The sequence below is a fragment of the Haemorhous mexicanus genome, chromosome 3, assembly GCF_027477595.1.
Source record: "Haemorhous mexicanus isolate bHaeMex1 chromosome 3, bHaeMex1.pri, whole genome shotgun sequence".
In the NCBI taxonomy this organism is placed as follows: domain Eukaryota; kingdom Metazoa; phylum Chordata; class Aves; order Passeriformes; family Fringillidae; genus Haemorhous; species Haemorhous mexicanus.
The window spans coordinates 73,760,162-73,786,461 of record NC_082343.1 but is presented as its reverse complement, the minus strand read 5'-3'; the positions used below and the strand labels follow the sequence as shown (position 1 = coordinate 73,786,461).

Here is a 26,300-nt window from a genome sequence, read left to right as displayed (position 1 = left end):
ATTTTTCACTAGCTCCTATTCCCCTGCATGTGTCCTCCCACCAGCTCACATTGTTCCCACCAGACATAAACCTTCAAGCAGCCCAGCGCCCAAGCATAAGAGCCCCTATCACTGTTCATTCTCCAGAAAGTCCCTGTACCTCCTATTTAAAACAAATCTGTGTTTAGCTTCCTTTCCAATCCAACAACTCAGGTGTGCTTTCCAATCAGCCAACCCTCTCAGCTTACTGCACTCCAGAAATCACTGCAGCTTTTCATTAAGGCTATGTTTCTACACACCCAAAGGTTATAAGAAGAGCCACCTCTTCTGCTCCCCAGGTTGGTTTATATCCCTTCTTTTTTCCCCTCTGCTCTCATGCTTCAGGTCCCCCAGGAAGATCGAAGTGGGGCTTGACTCAAAGCTCTGAGTCAGTAACTCATAAAACAGTTCTATAGTGTTCACAAGAGGATCCTGATTTTTTCATTAGGTTTCCCAGCTGCTACCACAATACAAAATAAAGAAAAAGGTCAATACTAAGGACAACTTCAACAAGACCAATAGGCCATGTCATGCTGGTCTACGTTCATAGCCGAGGGTAATTAAACAGCTTTCATTTATTTCTTGTTGCACACCAACAGATTGATGCTAAATTCCTTCTTCAGAGCACCAAATCACATATTCAAAAGAGTAAACAGTCAAGGCTAACAATCTAATAAAAAAGAAACAATCTCATTTCTCAAGAAAAGGGAAAAACAGAATTATTACCAGGCACAGAAGCATGAAGAGACATGCTACATAAAAAAAAAAAACACCACTGTTTTTGTGGTTTGTTTGGTGTTTGTTTTTTTTTTTTTTTTGGTTGGTTGGGTTCTTTTGGTTTTTGGAGTTTCTTTCTGGTAAGGTGTACAACAAGGTTTGCTAATAAACAATTGCTTGATTACTGTGTATCCAGCTGTTTGGCTACTATGAGGCATTTCCTGGTATACCATGAACAGTTAAGCAAAGCGATTAATGAAAGAAGTTTTCTTGTTTGCCTGGTTCAACAAACAAGCAAACCTGAGTGCTGTCCGTCTTGTGAAAGCCAAGTTTGATAAAATAGCTACCAAAAACTGTGCCTTACAGTGCTCAGCTACTGGGTAAATATGTGGGGTTTTAAAGAAATACTTAGCATTAGATCACTTTTAAATGTTTGTTACAGGAGCCAAGAGTTGAAAAGCCTACAAGCAGCTTAGCAAGATAAGTAGGGAAATCTGGAGTACTGAATGAGGGAATAACCTTCTGGTCATGAACCCACAGTGCTGCCCTTCCTGACCCAACAGGCACTGCACTCCTGCTACTGATTCATAAGGCAAAATTAACCCTTATCAGTTGGCTGACAGAGTGGTCAAATCTGGACAAGAATCCCATAATTTTGTCCCTGATCTTTCTAAACCTCACCCCACAAGGAACTAAAGAGGAAGAACAACGCACAAAGGGAAGAGGTCCCATATCCCAAGTTATTTGAAACAGAGTACAGCAAGGGAGTTACCCCAAAAGCTTAAAGAACAGCCATCTGTCTTCTCCCAGAGGGTCTTCTCACAGCATTGCTTTGCCACAATACTGTGAATTACGACCTAAGGTCTTGAGAAATGGAGTATTTGTAAAATACTGATATGATATAAAAATCTTTTTAAAGGTGTGTTTGGTTAAGTAAGTTGTAAACATAAAATTCCACTTGGTAAACCTGGTTATTCCTAACACAAAGAGTTTTGTCACAAAAACTATGCCTCAAACTGGGTTAATCTGGGGGGAATTCACAAAACTCCTATGGTAGTAGGGGAGGAAGGGAAACAATATCTCCCCAAATCTCTTACCTTTTCAGACTAATTTAAAATCCCCATTAAAATGAAACAATTACATTTTTGTCATAGGTTACTTAGCACAGTGATTTTCTATTCTAAAAAGGAGCACTCTTGGCACAAGTAGCTTACAATGGCCTGCTTAAAAACCTAGCAAGCAACCTGAACATTTCAAGAGGAAAATGACTCAGTCTGTATACAGCAGAAACCCTGTGAAGGGGGGAAGGAAAGCATGAAGAACATTTTAGCTAATCTGGAAGGCAGAAAAGATGCTCAGATGCTCCCTGTACCATTCATGGAAAGAAACAGAAACACTGCTGTGTAGATTATCTTCTGAGGAAAACAATCTGACAAGGAATATCACAGGAGACTGCACGGCCAATTCGATTAATCTACAGCTGTTGACAAAAATATCATGACACAGTAAAGGGGGAAGATTATTGACACACCTAAATTTTCAGATGCAGAAATAGACAAGTTAAATCCTTTTAAGTCTCCTGAACATTTAGAAATAGTCTACTCCCATTTATTAGATGTGATCTCCATTCATAGACTAAAATGATTTCCCACTCAACAAAGGACAAGTTAACATCCATTGATTCAAGCCTGAGAAATACATGAACAATCTATGAATGCACAGGACACAACTTCCTTCAGTACAACAGAACTAATACAATGTTCTCTCTTCCAGAGAGTCTTTGATGACATCATTATCACCTCACTTATTATTTAAAGGCAGTATATACAAAAAGAAGCAACAACTCATGCTGTGAAGGAAGCTAATGAAATGTATTAATTCAAGATTACTAAAGCAACAATTAAGTGGCAAATACTGGAAAAAACATATTTCATAAAAAGATAACTTGTGAGAAAGCTAAACCAGAGGTTTCCTCTTCCTCAAAGCAATTTACTTTACACTGTTAGCAAAATCATTCTGTTCCATTTCTTGATTATTCTTGTGGAACAATCTGGACCTTTGCTTTCAGTGTCTCGGATTGAAAAGGTACAAATTTACTTTTTTACTTGTATTGTCTAGACAGCAAAAATGGGACAGGCACGTAATTGAGCATAAATATAGAAGTTCACAATTTAAGAAAGCAAAAAAGGGTTTTACAGCTTTGTTTTTTCAACTGAATGAGCTTATCTAGTTGGATTAATATTTTCAAAACAGCCACAAACTGTTCAGTTTAATTTGAAATTTAAAAAGGAAATATTTTCTTGCTAAAAAAACATGCCATATATAAGTAAGAGTAAAATGGAAAATTACATGTTTCCTTTCACCTACTGGGGAAAGAAATATCTGAGCTCCTGTAAGCTTATTATGGGCTATATTGTGTTGTTTGATGATTCCCACAATAGCTGACTCATCCCTGAATTCACAGCCATCTTCCAAGTTCTACCAGGCAGATATTTATTAAGCATTTTTTATTTCCACACATGAAACACACTGTTTAATTCTGCACTCCTGTTTCTTCTTTCTTTTCCCAAGATGAATACCCCCTCTTTTCACTCTGCTTCCCCACTCCACCCTGCAAATTTAAGCAAAATAATTCAACCAGTTACTGTGCCCTTAGAGGGAAAAGGCCTTTTTTGTCTCTCAGACAGACAAAATTAACTTTATTTTGAACAAGAAGGTCTCCTAACATATAAGTAGAAATATTTTTTAAAGATTGTGCACATTTCTAACCTACAGTAAGTTAGAAACAAAGACCATAAATCAGCTAGCCAACCTAATTCTAACAACCTTTAAGTAGAGCGTATTTACTCTTTCCAAACTATCACCTTACAATATAAATAAATTCAGAAGTATGAGAAAGTTGTTGACACCAGATTTGAAACATTTAATGAGCATAATTTCATATGTCCAGCTGTGTGCAGAAATAGACTAGTTCAGCAAAATCAAACAAGTCCCCAAAAATGAAAATAATGAAAAACTATATCAATAAAGCCTATACATGAAAGAGAAGACTTAAATTTTTATTTGATCATATGAAATCTGCCACATACCAACCTCTACATATCCAGTGCAATATTGCCAGATTGCATGAAGTTTTCAAAATCTTTTTCTTCACTATTGGTGAAATGAGAAAATTATAAAAACAATCACTCTTTCTAAATAAGCTGTACATCAAACTATCAAAAGGATCCAAACTATGAATCACTTAATGGAAACACAAATTGCTTTCACTGAACCCAAGAGCCTCAACCTAGAAACCACAATACTGCTATCCAGTACAAGAAGAGCTAACAACAGGAAACTAGCCTATAAAATACCTACACAGGAATAGTTTATTATTGTGATTCCTTCAAAGTTGAGGAAAGTCCTAACCTTTGTTTTGCTCCATCCAGACAAGGGAAGTCAGGTCTGCCTATTCATCCTTGCTGCTACATCCAGGATGCTGCTGCAGAGTGACACAGTCAGTACATTGAGCACAGGAGCTTCTATGACCATAGTGTGGCTTTAGTCCATAAATACACACATGTGCATTTATCTTGACCTGCTGCTCAAACAGGACTTAAATTCTGATGTATCTCATAGAAATTAAACAGTACAAAGGACACTTCTATAACCAGCCTCTGTGCGATTTTCAAGGACAGGTCCAAACACTGGAAGTGATATAAGGAACATGGATATAAGAGGTCTATTACAGAAGGAAGGATAAAAAAGAAGAGGGGGACAGAACAACCTAAGCACAAAATTACTACAAGATTGTAATACCAGTTGTGTCCCTTCAGTTCTGAGGTACATTCCATATATTAGGTCATTTCCCTTGATTTCTAGCTCTGTTACTTTTTGCTCTTCATTACAAAACCATAGTCCTGTCTCTTAAAAGAACTTTTCCATGGTCAATTAATTTCAACAATCCAGGAAGCAGTTTAGTCAATATCACTTTAATAAGGTGTTAAAAACAAAGGTAACTAAGAATTCAATGGTAATTTCCAGCTTTCAGTTGCAAAATCAGACTTATTTGCACCTCTGTCTTCAGCAAGCATCTCTAGGATGCAAAAGCGTTTTTGACTGAATTAAGCAGAGCCTCTCCAATATTATTTCACCTCTTCTTTATGGTTACTAAATTGAAGCTTCACTGTAAAATCACTCTGTCCTTAAAACAGCATCTATATCAGATGTGTTATCTGCTAGATCCTAGACTACCTATAATATCATCCATTTTCTTTCATTTTTCAGCTTCCCCCATTTCCCCTTTGCCAGTCAGTACAATTTCTGAAATAACTAATATTCACTCAGATAGTCCTGAAACTAGTTCTCTTTTTTTCTGACAGCTTCTTCACAAACATCTGTGTCTTAATCAGTTAATTTTCTCTCTCCCCTCAACTTTGTACTTTTTTCAGATTTCCTGCTTTAATTTTTTCAAGTTGCTTTCAGTTTTGAGGTATTTCTCTTTTCTTTTTCTCCCTTTAATCTTAGAAGCATGTGAGCTACAAGCCACTTTTTGCAATCAGCACAGGAGTCCAAGTCTGTCCAGAGAGATACTTGTATTTCACATGGACTGAATCATCCTGAGAGAGCACAGGAAAGCAGAAGCCTCAGCTAATGGTCTAAATAGTTACATTCAGTCCATCATCTTATCACACCTACAAGTCTGGAGGTGATTCTCACTTTACCTCCAACACAGAATTTGGCAGCAAGCAGAGAGTCCTTCATTACAGCACAAGGTAAGAAAATTCATTAATCATTTCATCCACTTTGGATCTCAAAGCAGCCAATGATGCAACAGCTATTGGATGAACATGTGGCTTAGACTAACTTAGTCTTGTTATTACATACCCAACTCAGCTCATTCAAGGAGATGGGCTTGCAAATTTAAAACCAAACAGAATTACTCCACTTGTCCACCCTATGGGTCCTTTAAATGGTACACCTCCATATCAGCCACTATTACTTGCTTACAATATTACAAGGCATTTCCCCATTTATTTAACAGTCTTCCCTATTAGAATTTATTTCAATGCTGAAAGCACACTCATCTAACACACTATGAATTGATCTATGACTTACAGATGGCACTTCTGAGAAAAATCAGAATAAAAACCAGGTTGTTTAAGGAACTCTACAGAAATGTAGCAAGGCTTAACTGTTCCTTCTAATCCACAGATGGGTTCTGAAACTTCATCATCTCAGGTCACCACAACCTCTCAGTGATGACAAATGAACACCACAATGATCCAAATAAACAGATGTACAGGAAGGGTGCATCTTAAAAGTCCTATTAAGTGAGTACAATACGCAGACAGAGTCTTGTATGCAATGAAGAGACCCAAGTCTCTGAACACTGGAAACAGCAGGGCCTAGTGGTGCATGGGTTTGTATAAAGTCATTTGACATTCTAACTTAATTATATTAAGATTCAGCATAAACAGAGTGTCATCCAAGAATTCACACAGGAGAGAGCAGTTGTGAATATCAAAGTTGGAAGACAAATTTTCATTGACTTTCATATCTCTGAGAATCCACAAGGGAGAGAACTTTGACTGAAAGTGGATCAAGTCTAAGATGATAAAAATTTCTTCCAAAGCATTCTCCACATCTCAGGAATCCATAAGGGTGTCCATTTGAGTGATCTTCAAGGAATAACAAGATTAAATTTATGTCACAAGATTATGGTCTCATGTCTGCCTGGCCAGCTGACCTTCCCCACATTCTTGTGAGGGCTGGACCACTGGGACTCCTGCTTTTCCATTACCACTGATTGCATTTGGGAGCCAATGCTTCCAAAAGCAAAGTGGGATTAAGCATCTCTTATTTCCACAGAAAGCAGGCTGCAAATAAGGAATAGGAGACATTAATCCATACACATCCAAGAGAAAAATCAATGATTTGGCAGCAATTCTAGGTTACCCCATTCTGTACTATTGCTGCACTGTTGTCCACTGAAATAAGCAAGGCAAAAGGATCCTTGCAGGTTAGACAACCCAGTAAGCAGAGCTTTAAACCAGGAAAAACAGAGAAAGTGATTCCTTGACAAGTAACGAAGATGTGGATGGGGTAGGCAAGCCAAGAGCCTGGGTGGTAAGAATGAAAGAGACACAGCAATCCACAAAACAGAGCTGAAGTGGAGTCTCTCCAAGCATAGGCATATGAAGAAGGAAGTGCCTGCAGAACAGCCTCACGGAGAAGCTCTCAAACCTGTACTGAGGAATCAGAACACTTGCGTGCCTGCCTGAACTGTCTCTACACTGATGCACACAACATGGAAACAAACAGGAGGAGTTAGAAGTCCGCGTGCAGTTTCTGGACTATGACCTCAATGGGATTATGGAGACAGGGTGGGATAGCTCACAGGAATGTTGTGCTACCATGGATAGGTAAAGGTTGTTTAGTAAGGATAGGGTGTCAAGGTGAGGAGGCGAGTTGTCTTTTATGTGAAAGAACAGCTGGAGTTTGTGGAGTTCTGCCTTGGGACAGTTCAGGAGATAGTAAAATAGCCCATAGGTTAAGATTAACAGGCAGACCAGCATGGGTACTACTGTAGTGGTATATACTACTATGTGCTATAGAGCACATAGTAGTAGTCTACTGTATGTAGTAGTACATGCTATGGACTTCCTAAGTAGGAAGAAGTAGATGATGCCTTCTTCAGACAACTGAAAGATGACTCATGTTCACAGGCCATACTCCTTAGAGTGGAAATTCTAGCCACTGTGACACCTTCTGGCTGGAAGGACAATGCAATCTAGGGCTCAAGCTATCTAGAATTCTACAGGGCCTTGATGTTAAGTTCCCAAAGTGATCATGATGCCAAAGAAAGAAAAGTGCCCTGCCTGACCTGGTATGTACAAATAACGAAGAACTGGCTGTGCATGTGGAAGTTGCTGGCAGCCTTGGCTGAAGTTTGGTTGTAGACAAGTCAGTTGTAGTGTCCCCTTCTTAGCCTGAAATATGCTGTTCATAAACAAGAGAACAAGTTTCTTGAGATCCAATATTCACCAAAGAGCTACTGCAGTATTTATTCTGTTTCTGAAGTTTCTGAAGAGGGAAGCTGCAAGAATCAAAAAAGCTAAGTTGTGTTCTATGCAAAACACATATTGAGGAATACCTTTCAACAATCCAATACCCTAGAAATCAAAACTACCAATCAGTAAACCAGGTAACTATGCCAACAATTAACAACAGCCATATGGTGTGAAGTCCCATGCTTTCAGTTCATACCATTGTGGCTACAAAGCCTAATACACAAAAGCCAAAGGCTACTCCAACAAGAAGGCAAGAAAGGAGCACTTCAGGAGAGCGCACTTGAAATATGAGTTGATACTTCTACTGTAACAACAATGGTGCTACCAAATAACACTGGAGGATTTTTATTTCCTAGCACTATACATAGAAAAAAAATGTTATTTATAGGCTAGTCACTTTTTGTAAAAAAGTATTACCAGTGCTTGAAGGGAGATACATTAAATTTTTAAAATAGGAAAAAAGTTTTAACATGGAAAAGTATTAGTGGTTTAGAATTAAATTGAACATACACTGGTACAACTGCTTATACTATACCAACTTTTCCTTGTGACCTTTTAAACAAACTACAGAATGAAGAATGGAGTTTTTTGTCTACTGATACATAATAGAAAATGGAATGCTAGTAGTGCTTATTTTACCTAATTTCTGCATGAAGGTGGTTAAGCAATACATGTATTTGAATATACATATGTATTTCAATATATATATCTATATTTTCATTCAAACATTAGGCATTTCAAATTTTATATTGTTTTAAAAGGAAGCAAGCTTACAAAGCAACACATACCTGATATACCCTGAGACTCCTTCTGTAGATCACAGTACCAGAGTCTGTTCACTGGATCACAGCCTTCTCTGATAGACAGCAAGACGTATCGACCATCATCCGACACCTGTAAGAGGTAACAGAAAAATCAAAGACAACTCACCCTCTGAAAAAGAGAACTCCAACTTGAAAAGTGAATTCACATACGCAGAAAAATCTAGTGCTGCTGTTTAAAGAACATTACAATATACAACCACATTATAAATTATCTGATGGAAGTTTCTCGGTTTGTTTTTGCACATGTATGTACACATATAACAGAATTTCTGAAAAAAATTGCTGCATCATCTTCAAGAGCTTTCTGCTACTACAGAAAGTCATCAATTAATCCTTCTTGCTACTCAGGCTTTGCAAACACACTACATTTCTTGACAAAGCTTTTGAAAGTGCAAATCCAACAAGAAAAGGCAGAAAGTAACAAGAAGTCTTAAAGTCTCCTTCTCCTGACTGAGCTGTTTTGAGCATATTCCAAAATTACCAAATTTTGATGTTTTATTAACAGAGCTGATCGAGAAGGCTGTTTACTGTTCACATTCTTATCTGGCCATATCTAATGGAAATTTAAAGTCACAAAATACCCAGCCACAATCTGGGTTCTGGAAATTTTCCACTTGGCACTGTACACAGCTTCAAAACAATTCTTATATTGTAATTACTTCTTAGATATATTTCAGTTTATATTTGTAACATTTGTTATGCAAAATATCTGTATAATGAGTTGTGCAAAATAAATTTCAGAAGAATTAAGTTCTAATTATCCTGCTATTCCAACAGATCCACAATTTTAAGGACACAAGAAAGCGACCGAGTAGAACAGAAACAAATCTCAGTGTATGAAAGTTAATTAAAAAAAACCAAAAACCAAACACTCCTTGAAACAAAAACAATCCCCAATTCATATTTTTACGGGCATTTTGTTATGATCTAATTAAACCACAAAAGAAGTCCATACAGCCAAAAGCTCACAAGACAAATAGAACAGAACACCTAAGATTCCTACTGTAGCCAAAAAACACAACTCCATTATATGAAACAGCAAAGACATCTTTAACAGGGTACTCTGCACCTAGAAACAAATATATCCAGAAATGGAAACCAAGATTAGGTGATCTTTCTTGAAAGATACATCTTCAGTGGTTTTAGGTAAGCAATAACTGCAGGTGCAAATTTTAATTAAGAAAATGCAATATGCTCCTTAAACATCTGTTCATAATTGTGAAAGCACCAAGTTCCCTTCACTTCCTCACCAACTGGAAAAACATAGCAAATAGTTTTAAGTTATATATAAAAATACAGATTTCAGTTATACTCAAAAATATGACACACGAAACTCTTTTAGTCACAGTCAGAACCCACATACATTTATTCTTTGATTCTGTGAGTAAAACAGTTAAGAGAAGATTGATAACTTTACCCAAGAAAGAACAGAGATGTGCAAATTTCTGTTGTTGCAAGGGCAATTCAGGATCTCTGATGACAGCAAATCTGAGTACATCTAATTTTTCCTTCCATATTCCCAGCTGGACTAGTTAAGATTTGATAGCAGTTTATGTTTAATTTGAAGTAAGAAATCCCAAAGCATCTTGCTGGTGGGATACCAATTAAGTGTGTCTCTATCACTAAAGCTATTCTTATACCAGTGAGTTCTACAACCCAAAGGATTTTGACAGAAACAGGACAAGATGGTTGACTGCAGCATGCTAAAATGTTCAGTACCATACTGCAGATTTAGACATCTACATTGCAAAGTTACAGTTTGATGAGCAATCCTGGCAGCAGCATCATCTTATGCAGTCTCAACCTCTCGCTCTTCCTACTGCTATCATTGCTTGTGTCCATGTAAGTTCATTCCACATGTCATACCACTACAAGCATCCACCATTTGTGAAGTACACCAGTTCAGGGAACTGATCCAACTGAAAAAATGGCATGTTCAACAACAACAAAAAAATTTAAACCTCCAAGAACCAAAAAAGAAGAAAGAATCCAGAAGAACAAAACACCCAAACAAACAAAACAAAGAATCCAGGAGGGGAAGGAGAAAGAAAAAGGAAAAATACTTAAACAATCTACAATAAAAAACCAAAGAAGAATAAAAGAAGCCCTTCTGCCAGATCAGTATCTCAATCAGTTAACTGTTCAGTTGCACAAATGGCCAAGCTAACACACAGCACCAAACAGCAGGAAACAAGAATAACAGGGGTAGAGATTGCTTAAGGCAGCTCAGATTGCAGCACTGATGCATGTGTAATCACAGCTCAAATGCCACTGACCCTACACTATAAACAGACAAGAGTCTGGGTTTTGGGATGGCAAAAGGAAATAGGATTTACCAACTATCATTTGAATTATTCTTACACTGCTACATCATCTTCATGAGCTGAGCTGCAATCCCTGCTCTTGGCTCACAAATTTATGAACTGAAATTTCAGTCTAGTACCTCACACAAATCTCAGAATTCATTCATGGCTGGTTCAGCATAAGGGGGACAGCTGCAAAGTCAGACCTGATTTCCCACATTTAAGATGAAAAGGAAACACATCTCAAAAATTTCTGAGATCTGGAATGCCAGTCAGTGCACATTTCTCTCATTAAAATAATTACTGTCATTTCAAAGAACACCCACTGGTAAAAGGTAAGCAGGCTACAAAGCAATTGCACCTCTTAAAACAACATTTAGTATCTGTCAAAACAGGACAGAAGAAATTCTGTAACCTTTTAACTGGAGCTTTTGAAAACCTTCAGCACAACGATGATTTTACTGGCATAACACAGCACTAATCCCTAACTCAGCACCAGTAAAGGAAGGATTATTACAAAGAATTGATACTGGTATGTAGCTTTTAGTTTCACTACTACTGTCATTCAGTTGGTTGGCAATTTTGAGTTTGTTAGACCATTTCTTAAATATTTGTTGTGACCATCATTACACCATACAAACATAAACAACAGTATCACTAAGATAGCTGTACTCCTAAGTACTATTTTATCTAGTCTTTCAAGAATCAAAACCTTTAAATCCTCCTTTATAGCAGAGTTCTGGTTTGTAGTGGAGTGTTTTCTCTGGGCTGTTTTTCTGCCTAGCAATTTCAATGCTACCTGTTCTCTCCATTTTGATGAGCAGTTACTACTGCTAAGGCAAACACTAAGAGAAGAACCTGTAACTTCAATATATCCATGAACACCAAAATAAGAAAAATTATATGAAGTCTAATCAGTAAAAATAATCTTCTAACCACTCAAATCGTCTTTGTTACAAAATACAACTAATTCATTACACAAGCCATATAAGGAACTGCAAAGGGTTATGAGGATCCACAGCAAAAACAAAGTGAAATATTTTGTCTAGCAGCAGCAGCCTTTCAGACCAAAAACTCATACAAAATTGAACAAACAACAACAAAAAAGAATGAACATGAGAAAGATGTTGGGTTTTTAAGACTTCCTGGTTTTATATATTACTGAATTAAAATGTCAATATGAGAGATATTAGAGTGCTCTACTTTCAAGTCATATGCATACCAACAGTGAATATTAATGCAAGCTCTGTGAACACCACCTGGACAGTCACAATTACCAGGTTCAGGATAAGGAAGAGCTCTCTATATTCAGTTCACAAATAGGGGCTCTTAGAGTATGTCGTATTCTATTAAGGCAACTATATATACACATCATTCCTTAATAGATATTAAATTAAAAGTTTTACTACCTTTGCCCTATTTTATTATCAAGGTGGAAAAATTACCTAAACACTGCGTAATTTGTTTCTGTGTAAAAGGTACAAAAAATAAAATAAATAAAATTCAGTTATTAGATCCTATGCCTGTGTTGAGAAAAAAATAAACTCTCTTCTTAACTGCAGGCATTAACACTATGGTAATCTACAACCTGATCTGCATCTGCAGTTATTTCACAAGCTACCACTCCTCATGCACTGGTGCCCTTTGCATATGAAACTGAGCAATTGTCACTGCTATCTAATGCATTTCCAGTGAAGCACAGCAAATGAATCACATACAAAAAAAATAAAGCGAAGTTCAAAAATATCACAGAGAGAATCAAAGCTTTCCAGCACAGCTAAAAGGTCAAATTACTAACTGTAATGTATCCAGCCATGAAAGATCAGATCATCCAGAAAAAGAAAGATGTGTGGCAATAAAGATGCAACCGTGCAACACATGGAACTAAAAACTCACTGCATCAATAAGCTGGATTTCAACACTGCTACAATTTTCATACATGCTGCAGATGTAACAGCTTAAAACCACCCAGAGAAACTGAATAGATTTTTAAAAAAATACTCATTTAGGAATGTACCCAGTCACCACAATAAAACAGATTAATGACAGCAGTTACTTCCTTAACTTTAGATATATGCTGCACAAAGACTTTTGCATAACACTACTGACCCTGGATATGCCTCCACTAAGAAGAATTTACATGCAAGAAACCTTTCACTTGCTGCAGAAATGACCTCTTTTGTTATTTATGAGTATTTTTAAGCTTTTTATCAGATGAACAACTGAAAATATTAAGCACAAAAATCCACAAAGCACGTCGGTTCTACAGAGAGAAAAAAATTACTGTAAAATTTGCTGAAAGATTTGGCAAGTAAAGAGCAATTACACTGTTTGAACAGCCTCAAGTGTTCTACCATCACAGATGTGCACATGCGCCTGTGCTGCAAAGATCTGCCTGCATGATGACAACGAACTCCCACAGTAGTCTCCTAGCCTTTCAAATTCCACTTTTATTATCTCACATTTATTAGAAAACTCAAAGGTATTTTCTTTCCTAGAATAGGAAACTCCTTTGTAAAGGATTGTGGGTTTTTGTGGGGTTTTTATGGGGGTTGTGGGGTATTGTACTGGTTTGTTGTTTTTTTAATGAAGGGAACATACAGCTATGTTCTGATATTATCTTTGCAGTGGTGCCAGAAAGTCACTGAAGCTTGCAAATAGCTCCTATCACATTTTATGTTCTCGCAGTCTTTTAAGATGTTGAGGATTGGGGCACAAACTCCCTCTCACAAAGCAACCTCTTGGGACTTTCTGCACAATCCAAGCCACCTGAAGCTGCTACTCTCAGGGTGTAAAGTCACTGCTTTGTTTTCTGTTTGCACAGTACCAGTTTCAGAATCAACCAGATTTCAGAAGCCCTAATGATGGGTGATCACAGGAATGCAAAATTTCAGGATGAGGTCCAACAGAATCTTCTTCCTACATTCTGAGGCACAGGACTGACAATTTTTGAAGGATGCGGACATGGTTATATGCAAACAACATTCTGATGTCGTCTATCCACCCACTCCCCAGGTTAGAAAATTTGCTCTGGGCCTTAATTCAAATCTCTTATTCCAGCTGGGTTTTTATTCTTGGATTTTAGATACAATGTGCTGGTATACAGAGCACTTCTATTCTGACCGTATTTTGAGCCTCTGCTAACTTTGGGGTTAAAGGAGCCACACCAACGTCAGAGAACAGGGATTTTGACCCTAGGTCATGGCACTTATGACTATTACAATTCCAACAGAATACCAGGCAGCCTTGTTCTGAAGAGGAACACAGCAATATACACACACATATTTACATGCATTCTCTTTCCTAAGCCTAGCACAGAACAAAATCAGTAGCCTTTTGGGGTGACAAACATCACACACAGTTTTTACTGCAGCTTTCAGCTTGCTTTTGAGCAATGAAAGAAATTATCAGCTCCCATAGTCCCACGTGCAGCCACGATTACCTGCCTGTTTCCTACGAGTAAAATTCTCTGAGCCTACTGCCAGGGCTGTAGGAAGATATTCATACTAGTCTTCTATTCAAGATTCATCCTTTACTAAGACAGTGTAAGGCTTTAGAAAAATTCCCACAGCCCTGTTTTACCCAGCAGTGTGTCTCACTTGAGTGAACTGGCAATGTTTTCAGCCCTCCATGCTGCTCACTCTTCCCCAGTGGATGCTTCTATGCTGCTGAAGTGAAACCACTATAGGCAGCACACATCTGGCACAGCCTGCTCCTTGCTACTCTGAATTCAATGTGCAAGATCGCCTCCCTAGTTTAGAACCACTGATGTTAACTGACAGCTCTAAATATAAAATGAAGAATTAAAAAAAATAATTGTCAATTCAGAGACAGTAGACAGTGTTTGTTAGAAAACATGAAAAATTGCACTTATTTTACTGCTGGCAGAATTGGGATAGGAGGGCTCCTCTCACCCACTCCTTTCTGTTCTGTTTACTTTCCTGCTGGTACCACAGGGACTTCTCGCACTACCAACTGTGAAAGACTGTTATATAACTTATTGTTTAACTTTGAGAATAACAGCCTGTCTGTGAAAGAGAGATATGTTCAGTCAGTCTGGAGAAGAAGCAAGAAAATGCCACTTAAACAGAAAAGCATGGGAAGCTCCTGTTTTCCCAGAGTACCTATGACATTGCCAAGGTTTTAAAAATCTTCATACCAGACTGCCCTCTGCTGGGCTGTTATTCAATTAAATTCTATTCCTGCTCTTCACAACTCTCCCACCATTCTAGTTTCTGTACCAGAAATGCTTAAGCTTTTTCTAGACTAATGAAAAGATTTAAAGATTTTCTTTTTCAAAACTTACATATCTGGCTAAAAAACCCCAGATTTTTTCCCTCAGAAACAATCCATTCAAGTGAAGAGCTGGAAATGCATCTGTATTTCTCTGCCAACACCATTTTCAGCACCACAGATTTTTGTTTAAATCAAACATACTTGGGGTTGGTGTTGAATGTGTAATAAGGAAAAGCACCCTGAAGCTGTTTGCTTGCATATTGTCTTGAAAATATATTAAGCTGACAAAATTTTATACACCCCTCTTTTGTCCTTATGAATGACCTAGTTTCCTATCTCCATTGAGGATACACACCACTCTGACTCCCTAGAGTGCACCTGAGATTATTTTTTCTGATGTATCATGGCAACATTATTAGTTTTGCAATCTCTGAAGGATCTCCTTGTCAGGTGCTTTTAACTTGCAAGTGAGGTATTTCTCTTCCTTGACCTTGGTTGCAAGACCAAGGTCAAGGAAATTCTGTTCAAATCTAGGTATGAAAGTTCAACACCCCCCCCCCCCACCATAAAGAAAGATTTGGTACTACAAAACAACTGTTTTCAAGGAAACTTATGTAAAAACATAATGTCTCTAGTAATCAGGACTAGCAAAGCTGGTAAAATAATAATATTTTTTATTTATCTGACAGAATCATATGAAAGCCTGCATTTTATAATATGCTACGCTGTGAAAAGCTGTATTTTGAAACCTATAGCAGCATCTTAGAAACAACAAAGTATAGTCAGGACAGCACCTGACTGTCATATCATTTGCTTTTGACTAATGATATTTTAATTTTTTCCCTACTACTTTGTGGTCGTCCACTTTCTTAGAAGAACTGACTGGAAAACTTGTTGGAATGGCCTGAAAAGAAGATTTTTGACCCATTGCACAAGGATGAAACCACGTTTTGCAACTGCACTGTTTTGGTTTGGGTTTTGTTGTTTGGTTTTTTTTTCACTGCAGAATATTTTTCTCCTGACCATTAAAAGTACCTTTGTTTTCTGTCAGCCTACAGTAAAGACAGTCCTAACATTTCCATGGGTTAATGTGTTGAAAAGTGACACAAAATTTTTTAAAAGAGATTCTTGCAGAGAAAAGTATTTGCAGGAACTGAGTACTCCAAACTAGGCTAAAACCACTTCATATTCATCAAAAGCATCAGACAAAAAAGAGACCAATATAGAAACAAAATGTACTCATCAAACATAGTAGGCAGGAGAGTACAGATTATTACAAGTATTCATCCACAGGGAAAATGCCAGTTCCCTGATAAATAGAATGACTATCACTGCATTCCAGCAGCACTTCAAAAAAGTGCACTCAACTACACATTGCTAAATCTAATATGGGGAATAAAACACATTATAATTGCAAAAGGTTTGCTGGGATTTTGCACTATATAGCAGTAGTTCAACAAAAGAAGCTTAGGAAATCAATTCCACTTCCAATAACACAGTCTCTAACATATGTGTGCTGATAAAACTTGTAGGGAAACTTAAGAGTTCTCAATTATACTCATAGAGTATGAACAGATTTTGACCTGTATATCTCCATTCCTCAATTAAGCAGAACAGATATATTTATTTTTCAGGGAAGACATTGCAAAATTACTTATAACCAAATAAATATATGGCAAGGAATATCCAGACACTGGATATTAGAATAAGCTTTTTGTGCAGGAAGTACAAGCTGAGGATAAACACTGACCAACAAGAAACAAGAACAGTGACACATTGTCCATCAAATGATCTTCTCTGTCTTGGAATGTGTATCAGGCAGAATGACCTCAGTGAAGAAAAAGGGTATATGATTGTGTCATTGCAGGCTGGAGTAGTGATTTAAAGCAAATTAGGCAGTCTTATTTTCAGGATTTTTTAATCAATGATTCTTAGTTCAATTGTCAACTCTACAACACTAATAAAGTGTTCTTTTAACAAACTGTTTTTAAATAAATATCCACTATCAGTTGTTAGAATCTGAAAAACAGAACATGATAATGGTAAGGTGCAGGACATTTACCATACCTCAGCTCCACCCATCCATTTTGGTTCATCAGGAAATTCAGCACATAGGATATCTTCTGACTGGTTAGTTCCTAATATGTGATAATACAGCTTTTGATGCAGATTAGTGGAGGTCTCAGTGCCTAGTGAAAAGCAGATATTTAAACCAGTAAGTTCTCAAAGAAATGCAACAATCTCATGAAACCCTTAGAAACTTGTGTGTCCCTTTGTATATGAAAGAGAAATTCAGAAGAGAGAACTAGGAATGGTTCCAAGCTACAACCATTCCCCTTCAAACAAACACTGCCCTACTAAACAAGATAAAACTTCATGCTGAAAACATGTTTCAAAAGTAACCCTTTCATTTTATTGTTGATAATAAATGTTCACATGTGAAGTAGGTATCATTTCAAGCTCTGCTTTCTAGAAATAAAAGCAAGCAAAGCGAAGAAAACCAAGAATCCCTGCCACTCTCTAATGACATTTTCATTTCCATTTCACCCAGTGCAATTAAGGGGAGATTTTCTGCTAATTACATTCCCAGAAACCTTCATACTTCCATTTGCTTAAAATATAAAAGTGATGTATTTTAAAGCACTGTATGAGGTGCCACTTGATTTAATTTTTTTTAAATTTCATTCTTGCAACATTTTCCAACACTTCAGCTTTTGAACTACAAACAGAAGGTAAAAAAAAACCCTCAACAAAACAAGGTTGGTATCTGTCTTGCCAGTCTGGCAAAATTATAGCCTTCAACAGCAAATACAGAGGCAAAATTCTCTCCAGTTTAATGAAGAACACATCTCCAGAAGAAACTTTTCAGCAGCCCTGCCTTATAATAAAAGCTGCTATATTCCTTCCCCATTGATGCTCCTCCGCAATTTATTCCGCTTTGTGCGGTGCCCCTTGAATTTTGCTAGCTTAAACATTTTGTTTTGCTTTGCTGTGAACCACACATGAATTTGGTTGAACAACAAAAACCTTATGCCTCACATTGCTATTAAGCAGGTCAATCTCCCAAAGCAGTTTATTTATGCCCATACAAATGCATTAGGGGAAAGATCTAAGGAAGTTTCCACCAGGCATCAAATTCTAGTCAACACCACCAACAATATGGAACCTAAGTACATCATCCCAGAGAAAAAGAAAGGGAGCAGCACACTTTGAGAAAAAGAGGGGCAGGCAGACAACAAATGACTCGCACTAACTGAACATAGGCTTTGGCAATACAAGACATAATTTGATTTCTAATTGCACAACCAATACAGCCACTTATTTAAATATAGATTTGTAGAGCTAATTGTTGCACCAATTTTAACTGCAAAAGTGATTTTGCTTCCACATAGCATGCAATCAGAATAGTTATACCTACCATCACTTTTCCCATCTTGTTTTGGGTAGCAGTTATAGAACATGCCTTTTCCATCATGGGTCCATGCCATGCAACTGAATTTAACTCTCTCCAGTGTATCTGGGAGATCCTCAGGACCTTCTACTTTCATAAACTTGATAGTAATCCAATCAGAGCCACTAGAACTCAGGCCATATGCAAAGTATTCACCGTCTTCACTGAATGCATAACCTAGGAAATCAGAAGCAAACAACATGAAGAGAGATGAAACTGGGATACTACTTAAAGAAACTGTTCCCCAAACACTAAGAGAAGGTTTATTTTCTAAAACCACTGCAAGATACTACATCTGCTATCACTTAGGAGTCACACCACTTTTCCAGTCTCTGTGGACTTCTCAACTAATTCACAGATCCAAGTTTAGGCACAGATACTCAGAAAGTGTATCCATATTCAGTAACACAACTTATGCCAAACCAATTATGGTTTGAATCATATTTCTTCTACTGTCTGCCCTGAGCTTGGCAGGAAGAGCTAGAAAATGAAAACAGGTAGAGAACTTGAGTGAAATTTTAAGAGAGAAACAGTACCAAAGAAGCTAACAAAGATGCAAGCTGGGTATCTAAAATAGTGTAAATACCACTTAAAAAATGGAGTCATTGAAAACTAGATCCTTTAAAACCCTGAAAACTGAAGTAACCGGGAAACTTTGCCACTAGCATGCAAATGGTTAATTACCAGTATTCTCAGCTAAGACCTGTGATATATATTTCACTTTATCCAAACAGTGATAAGACAATAAGACAATAAGAGCTTCCATTTTAGTTGATGAAGATCAAATTCATGCTTGCAAATCAAGTCAAGCAAAGAGACTGAATTACTACAGGGCTGTACAGACCTGAAAGTATCTACCAAAAAACAACCTAAGAAAAAATTGCATTTCCCAGACAAGACAGTTTTGAGAGGCACCACTGTGCCACACCTATATATTCTCTCCCATAAGAATGTAAGAGTGGCAATTCTGATTCAGAACACAATTCCATCTAGTTGTCCTCAGGAGTAACCACAATGTGATACCTACACAAGTAAGAACAACCACATAATCATGGAATGGCTTGGTTGGAAGGGATCTTAAAAATCATCTAGCTCCTACCCTCCTGCTGTAGACAGAGACACCTCCTACAAAACAAAGCTCTGTCTAACCTGGCCTTGAACACTTTCAGGTATGGGACATCCACAACTTCTCTGGGCAACCTGTTTCAGCGCCTCACCACCTTCACAGTAAATATTTTTTTCATAATATCTCATCTAAACCTATTCTCTTTCAGTTTAAAACCATTCTCCCTTGTCCTATCACTACATGCCCTTGTAAGAAGTCCCTCTCCAGCTTTCTTGTAGGCCCCCTTGAGGTACAGGAAAGTGACTACAGGGTCATCCCACAGCTTTCTCTTTTCCAGGCTGAATAATCTCAACTCTCTCAGCCCTTCATCATAGGTGAGGTGTTTCAGCCCTCTAATCTTTTCATGGCCCTCTTCTGGACTCTCTCCAACAGGTCCATGTCTTTCCTAGAATGGGGGCCTAGATTTAGACACAGTGCTCCAGGCAGAGTCTCACAGGAGCCCAGTGGAGGGGCAGAATCCTATCCCTTGCCCTGCTGACCACGCTGCTTTGGATGCAACCCAGGATTAAATGGGTTGCATCCAAAGCAACCCATTTAATCTGGGCTGCAAGCTCATATTGCTTGCTCATGTCCAGCCTCTCATCCACCAGAACCCCCAACTCCTTTTTAGCAAGGATGCTCTCAATCTCTTCATTCCCCAGCCTGTGCTGATACTGCGCAATGCAAGCACAAGAACAAAACACAGGAATAAATGCAAGAACAATGCAAACACACATAATATTTCCCTCAAATATTCTTATTGCCTCCAACCATATTTACTTTAGCAGGCTCCTTTTCCATGCAGTTGTTGGCTAATACTCCTGAATGTTTCCCTTCTCCTTGATTATGTCCAGCTCGCTTTTTTCCACTACCACCATCCATTGGTAAGGGGTTCTACAGATCTACTTCTTGCAGTACAAACCATCCCCTTCTTCTGTTTGCTTGGTACCTGACTCCCACTGCTTTCATTTGATATTCCCTCATTCTTGTAATAGAAAAATGACTAATCAACCCTTATTCTGTCTCTCCATCCTATTGCATGCCACAAATTATTCTGCAGACCTCTAACATCCTTGCTAAACTGTCCCTTTTCCAAGCTGATTAATCCAGGCACACTCAGGTTTTCCTCTGATTGCTCCTATTGCCCTCCTCCAACCTGTATTTCAGAGCCCCTTTTGAGCTGAGGAGACTGGGACTTGGTTTAGTGTTCAATGGTACAGTATAAACTCCTGGGTTGCTAATGTAATGGTGTGTCCTTGTTTTGTTCTTCATTTCGTAGAATCACAGAATCATGAAGGTTGGAAAAGACCTCCAAGAATTCAATTTCACTGATCATCACCTTGTCAACTAAATCTCAGCACTAAGTGCCACACTGAGTTTTTCTTTAATGCTTCCAGGGAGAAATTTCTTCCAGATGAATAAATTGGTATTTGATGTACTTGTTTGGCTTCTACCAAGAACCAAGTTGACATTTTCATGGAATTATGTGTTACACTTCAAGCATTGTTCCCAAGAGGTCATCATGAACTCAAGAGTTCACTCCATCCATTCCTCCATAAATGAGGTTAGAATTGCTTGTCCCCTGTGCATCACTTAATTTATATGCACAAAGACTTTTGTCTGCTAATTTACTGCCCACTTAAATTATTATTAAGGTCTTCCTGCAACTCTTCAGTCATTCTTCAACCAGGAGTAACTTTGTACTGTCACCAAACTCTGCTACCTCACTGCTCACTCCTTTTTCTAGTATGTTCAGCATATGAACACTGCAAATCCTAGCACAGTCCCTGACAGGGCTTTACTTGACAGCCCATCTGTTCTTCCTTTCCCTGCCCTTAAATCAATTATTAATCAGCACCGGGAGTTTTCCCTTTTGTTACACAGCTGTTGATTTTCTAAGTGCATTTGGAAGAAAACTACACCATAAGAACTTCTAGAAATACTAGAAGAATCTCTAGAAAATTCTAGAGATTATATGAATGCAATATACACAGATTAAGGCAGGAGTTCACCACAAAAAAGCCATATTGATTCTTTTCAGCTAGGTCACTTTTGGAGAAACATTCACTAATTCCGATGGCTGATTTTATTAACTGTCCTTGAACAGACTTAGAAGACTTTTAGGTCCAAGAGTCTGCTTCTAAAAATGAGCAAGTAGGGAGTGTGAAAATTGACAGCAAAGAGAAGTTACAGCCCTAGTGAACACAAACAGTTTTGTGATCATAGAAGTTAAAGTAAGAGACTGTGAAGGAGCATAGCATAGCATTAACTTGTTGGCTTGTGTTAAAGCTGCAAAATACAATTTCAAGAGAACTAATCAATATAAAAACAAACTTTTTTTTCTTGCTATGGACAGCCTAAAAAGCTGCTCATATTTCATTGGAAACCTGTTACAGAGTTGTGAAAAAAAGCATTGAGAAACTGAACCAAGTTAATTGTGGATACAATGTAGGTTTAGAAATGTTCTTCTGAAACACCTTATAAATCCACATAGGGCTATTGTAATCACTTAAATTAAATTTTCAGCTTCTTCTAAAGACTAAGACTTACTCAGCAGGAATTGCTGTCTCACTAACCTCGTAAGGCCACAGTGCCATCATCAGAAAGCTTATTTGGATCAAGAAAAACTTTGGCATCAGCATCCAAGGAATCTTGTACATATAAAACTCGCTGATTCTGGAGCCCAGTATTGTAGAAGTGAAAATACCTAAAAAGCACGAAAGACAGAAAAATTAAGTAGGAAGAACTCTGATTTTCAGTTAGGCAAGCACAAAAAAACTTGTATGAAGTTGTCATGAAGTGAATAAAAGACAGATGAACAGGTTAGGGAAACACAGGTTTCACAGCAGAGTAGGAGTCAGGGCTAGGATGGATCCAAAATATCCTTTAAAAATAAAAGTTGCATGTGCCACAGTGCCTTCCAAAGAATTCTAAGTATACTATAAACGCCACATAACTGTCTATGTTAAATAACTCTGGCAGCTGCAGCATTTCTCCATTACAAGCACTGGCACAGGTTCCCATCACTTATGTTCTCAGCTTTGTCATTCACACAGCTGCTTTCAATCCATGCTAGGTGACAGACTTATGTTCAAATCAAATAGAACCAAAACTGTTTCAATGTCCTTACAAATGTGTGTTTGAAAAAGCTGTAGGAACAGACAATTACAGAGCTGTCTTTAGTGAGTGATACTCTTCACATCCTAAGAGCTCAGAGAAATTAACACCCATTTTCATAGTACTTTACTATACAACACGACTTAAAAAACCAGCTTCGCCTGGGGGAACAGGGGAATTCACAGAGCAACATTCAAATCTGAGTTCCTATATTCCCTAAGACTGACAAGTACTTGGGTACAAACACTGGAACTTGGTAAAGCCAGAAGGGGAAAATATACTCACAAGGGCTTGGTTAACAATATCAGCTAGTAATACGTTCAAGTAATAACAGTAATTTTCAGCAAGTGAAAAACTGAAAGATTAAAAGAAACAGAAGAAAAAGAGAAGTAATTTTCTATTTGATCAGCCATTTTTTTGCCAATTTCATTTCTGCAATGCTAGGCAACAAGGTGGGAAGCAAAGGTCAAGCAATGAGACAGACACAGCACCTCCCTGGGCACCCTTCCTTTCTGCAGACTCTACAGGACAACTCCTCAGACACTGTGCTTCAGAAGCTATTCTTCATCAGAAAACGAGAGTAGTTAAATTTAAAGATTTCTAAGTGTCATAAAAAGTTCAGAAAATTCTTCAAATAGAATAGTTCCTTACCCCACACCTTACTGACTGTTATTTAACTTGGTAGAGGCCTCTTGATCACCTCAAACACCACAACATAAGGCTTTTCTATTATATTTGTATTGTATTCAAACTGCTCCAATTTAAATCGAGCACATGCCAAGAAATAGAGTATCACTCAGAAAGACTAAAAAGACATCTATTAAAGTCAAAGTAAAGTGTCATGAATTACGAGCACATCAAGCTCCTGGCACAAATGTTCTTCCTAGAGGACAGTCAGCTGCATTAAATTAAGAATTTTTATCTGTTAGCAGAGACTGTATTTATCACTGCCAGCCCTTCTGCAACATTAAGCCTTAATAGCACTGAAGGTAACAACATCCAGACATGTTTGCACTGCACAAGGAGAATGGATCAGAGAATCCAGAGCAGTCACTGACCAGACCTGGTCACCTGCTACATCTGCATGAGCATCACATACAAACTAACAAGCTTTGCCTGACTCACTCAATAAGGCATACTTCCCCAGATGCAGCACTGTCCTTAACAGCTTCACTGCTTCTGGGCTTAAACCTCACACTTCTATGCACTGACGTGTTGTGCCACATCCATGACAATTAAAATTCACATTAAATCCACCAACAGCTTGGGTTCACTCCCCACCATATACCTTCAACAAACCCCACGCAGTACAGAGTTTCCTTCCCTTAGTAGTAAGTATCAGTGCCTTCCTCACAGCACAGATCACTAAAACAAATCCCTCTCAATATCTGGGTAGAAATCTTAAGGCAACAAGATATCCTCTCTTTCTCATTATCTGTGGATTATGGTGAACACATATATGACATACCTGGGTGCCCACTCAACAAGGATAAAACAAATTGAAAATATCGAAAAAGATTATCTGTGTTTCCCATGGTTAAGAGTGGCTGGTTGTTTGCACTACCTCTTTTTCAACTGCTAAAACAATCTTTAGATGTAGTTAAGTCCCTTTACTCCCTTTCTCTAGAAGCTTGATAATGTTTCTAAAAGAAGTCACATTAAATTCAGTAGCAGCTGCAGTCTCCAGATCTTGGGTAAGACACAGAAACACCATTTCTTCACCTAGCCACAGAATTAAAACAGGGATATGAGTAGGTTAGGCACTGGAATATACCAGGATTTCTTTTTTTCTAAGAAAACAGATTTTTTCCCATCAGTTGCTTTAAGTCCTCCAAATGATTTTTCCCATATACCCTGCAGCTACAGGAACAGTTTCCAACAAGGGAATTCCTACTGCTTTTCACTGGCTATGACTAAACAAAAAAAGCCTACCAGCTGCTCAAAGAATGACCAGTGTAAGAGCAGGGGTTCTAGCAAATATGTGGAACAGAACACACATGATGGGCTTATGCTGTTTTCAGACAACATGCCTTTAACTATACCGACAGTGACCAAGCCCTTCTGAAAGGAACTCCTCAAAGCTTTACTTTTACAATAATCATTCTACAAAATCATCTGAGCTCTGATAAACTGACAAATTCTTCTTATAAAAGACAATAAAAGAAGGTAATATGACTGGGAACTGGAGAGAGTGAAGCACCTTGTGCTCTGCATCATCCAACCACACATGTTAACATTGGCTTAGTTTCCTTACTTTGCAACTATAAAAAAATAAATACAAATATAATTTGTTTTCCTAATTGATAGTTGCTTCTAACTTGCTTCTCATTCATCACCACCTCCAAAGACATTCCTCACATACCTTTTTCCTTTCTTGAAGTGGCAGCTGTACTTAGGATAATCATAGAGTTCAGTCATTCGTTCCTTGAACAGCCCTCTAACAGGACACTGCTCAAGAAAGGGTACTGTGAGCTTGTTCTGAGCCTCCACAAAGGCCTGAAAGAAAACAATCAAAAAAATATAAACTCAGCCTATTTTCTACAGTAAACATTTTCAGAAGCAATGCATCACAGACATCTTTCCCCCATACAGATTATGCACTGTCACACATGAAGAATCCTGCATGCTTATTTGCATTATGCCACAATTCTTTAATAGGACTCAATTTACATCTTGAATAATGACTCTCCAGGGCATACACTGGGGTAACCAGCCAAACTACAAGACGGTCCTGCCTTTCCCCTTAAAAAACACCAAAACAAAACCCCAACAACCAAAGAAACTCTAAACAAACAAAAACCCAAACAAACACACAAAAAATCTCCAAAACCTAAGGTAACAACCTCCAAAGGCACACCATTCTTTTAAAAACTCTCATATTTGCCTAAATGACAAATATTGCCCACAGACTGCACTATTATTTCAGGATCTGGGAAGAGCTTTAAGATGACACAAAATGTCATGTGCATTATCTGTTCATATTACATAACACACAGAATTAGTCCCAGCCAGTATTTCATGATAAGCCCAAAGTACTGCTCACAGATCAGTTCTTAGGAAAAAAATACTAATTTCTGAAAACTTTGGGAAGTCTGGTTTCTTTAGAACACTCCAGCTCCCATCAGAAACACTTAGGGACAGTGATCAAAACCATTACCACTCCAGCTGTTTGTTGCATGCAGGGAAAACCCGGTGCTCTGTTGGTATTTCATCATTCCTACTAATAGCATGGTACATTAACCTAAAATTAATACCTAAGCATCTTAAGGTGAATCACAGCTGGCAACAAACAGACATGCAGGATTTCTGTCTCTAACATGAAGGCTTTTCTGTCTCTAACACGAAGCAGATAGGACAGGACACCATGTGTAGCTGTAACTCACAGCCAAATGTTGCAGTGACAGCTTCAGTGTCACCCTCAACCTCCAGCTTCTCACCTCCAGCACAAAATCCCATCCAGTCATCCCTTGCTTA

The 26,300-nt window shown here is 38.0% G+C and overlaps 1 protein-coding gene across 2 annotated transcripts in view; it reads right to left on the bottom strand.

Annotated features, from left to right (window-relative positions):
- Positions 1–26,300, bottom strand: part of PREP (prolyl endopeptidase) — an 86,507-nt gene that overhangs the window by 55,055 nt on the left and 5,152 nt on the right. The window contains exons 3-7 of one of the 2 annotated variants that reach the window (XM_059842374.1): positions 25,189–25,322; positions 22,286–22,416; positions 18,572–18,781; positions 17,221–17,342; positions 8,579–8,684 (exon numbers count right to left, since the gene is read on the bottom strand). In XM_059842374.1, the coding sequence (XP_059698357.1) occupies positions 8,579–8,684; positions 17,221–17,342; positions 18,572–18,781; positions 22,286–22,416; positions 25,189–25,322 (703 nt within the window). The remainder of the gene's footprint in view (positions 1–8,578; positions 8,685–17,220; positions 17,343–18,571; positions 18,782–22,285; positions 22,417–25,188; positions 25,323–26,300) is intronic. The other variant, XM_059842375.1, reaches the window with a different exon arrangement.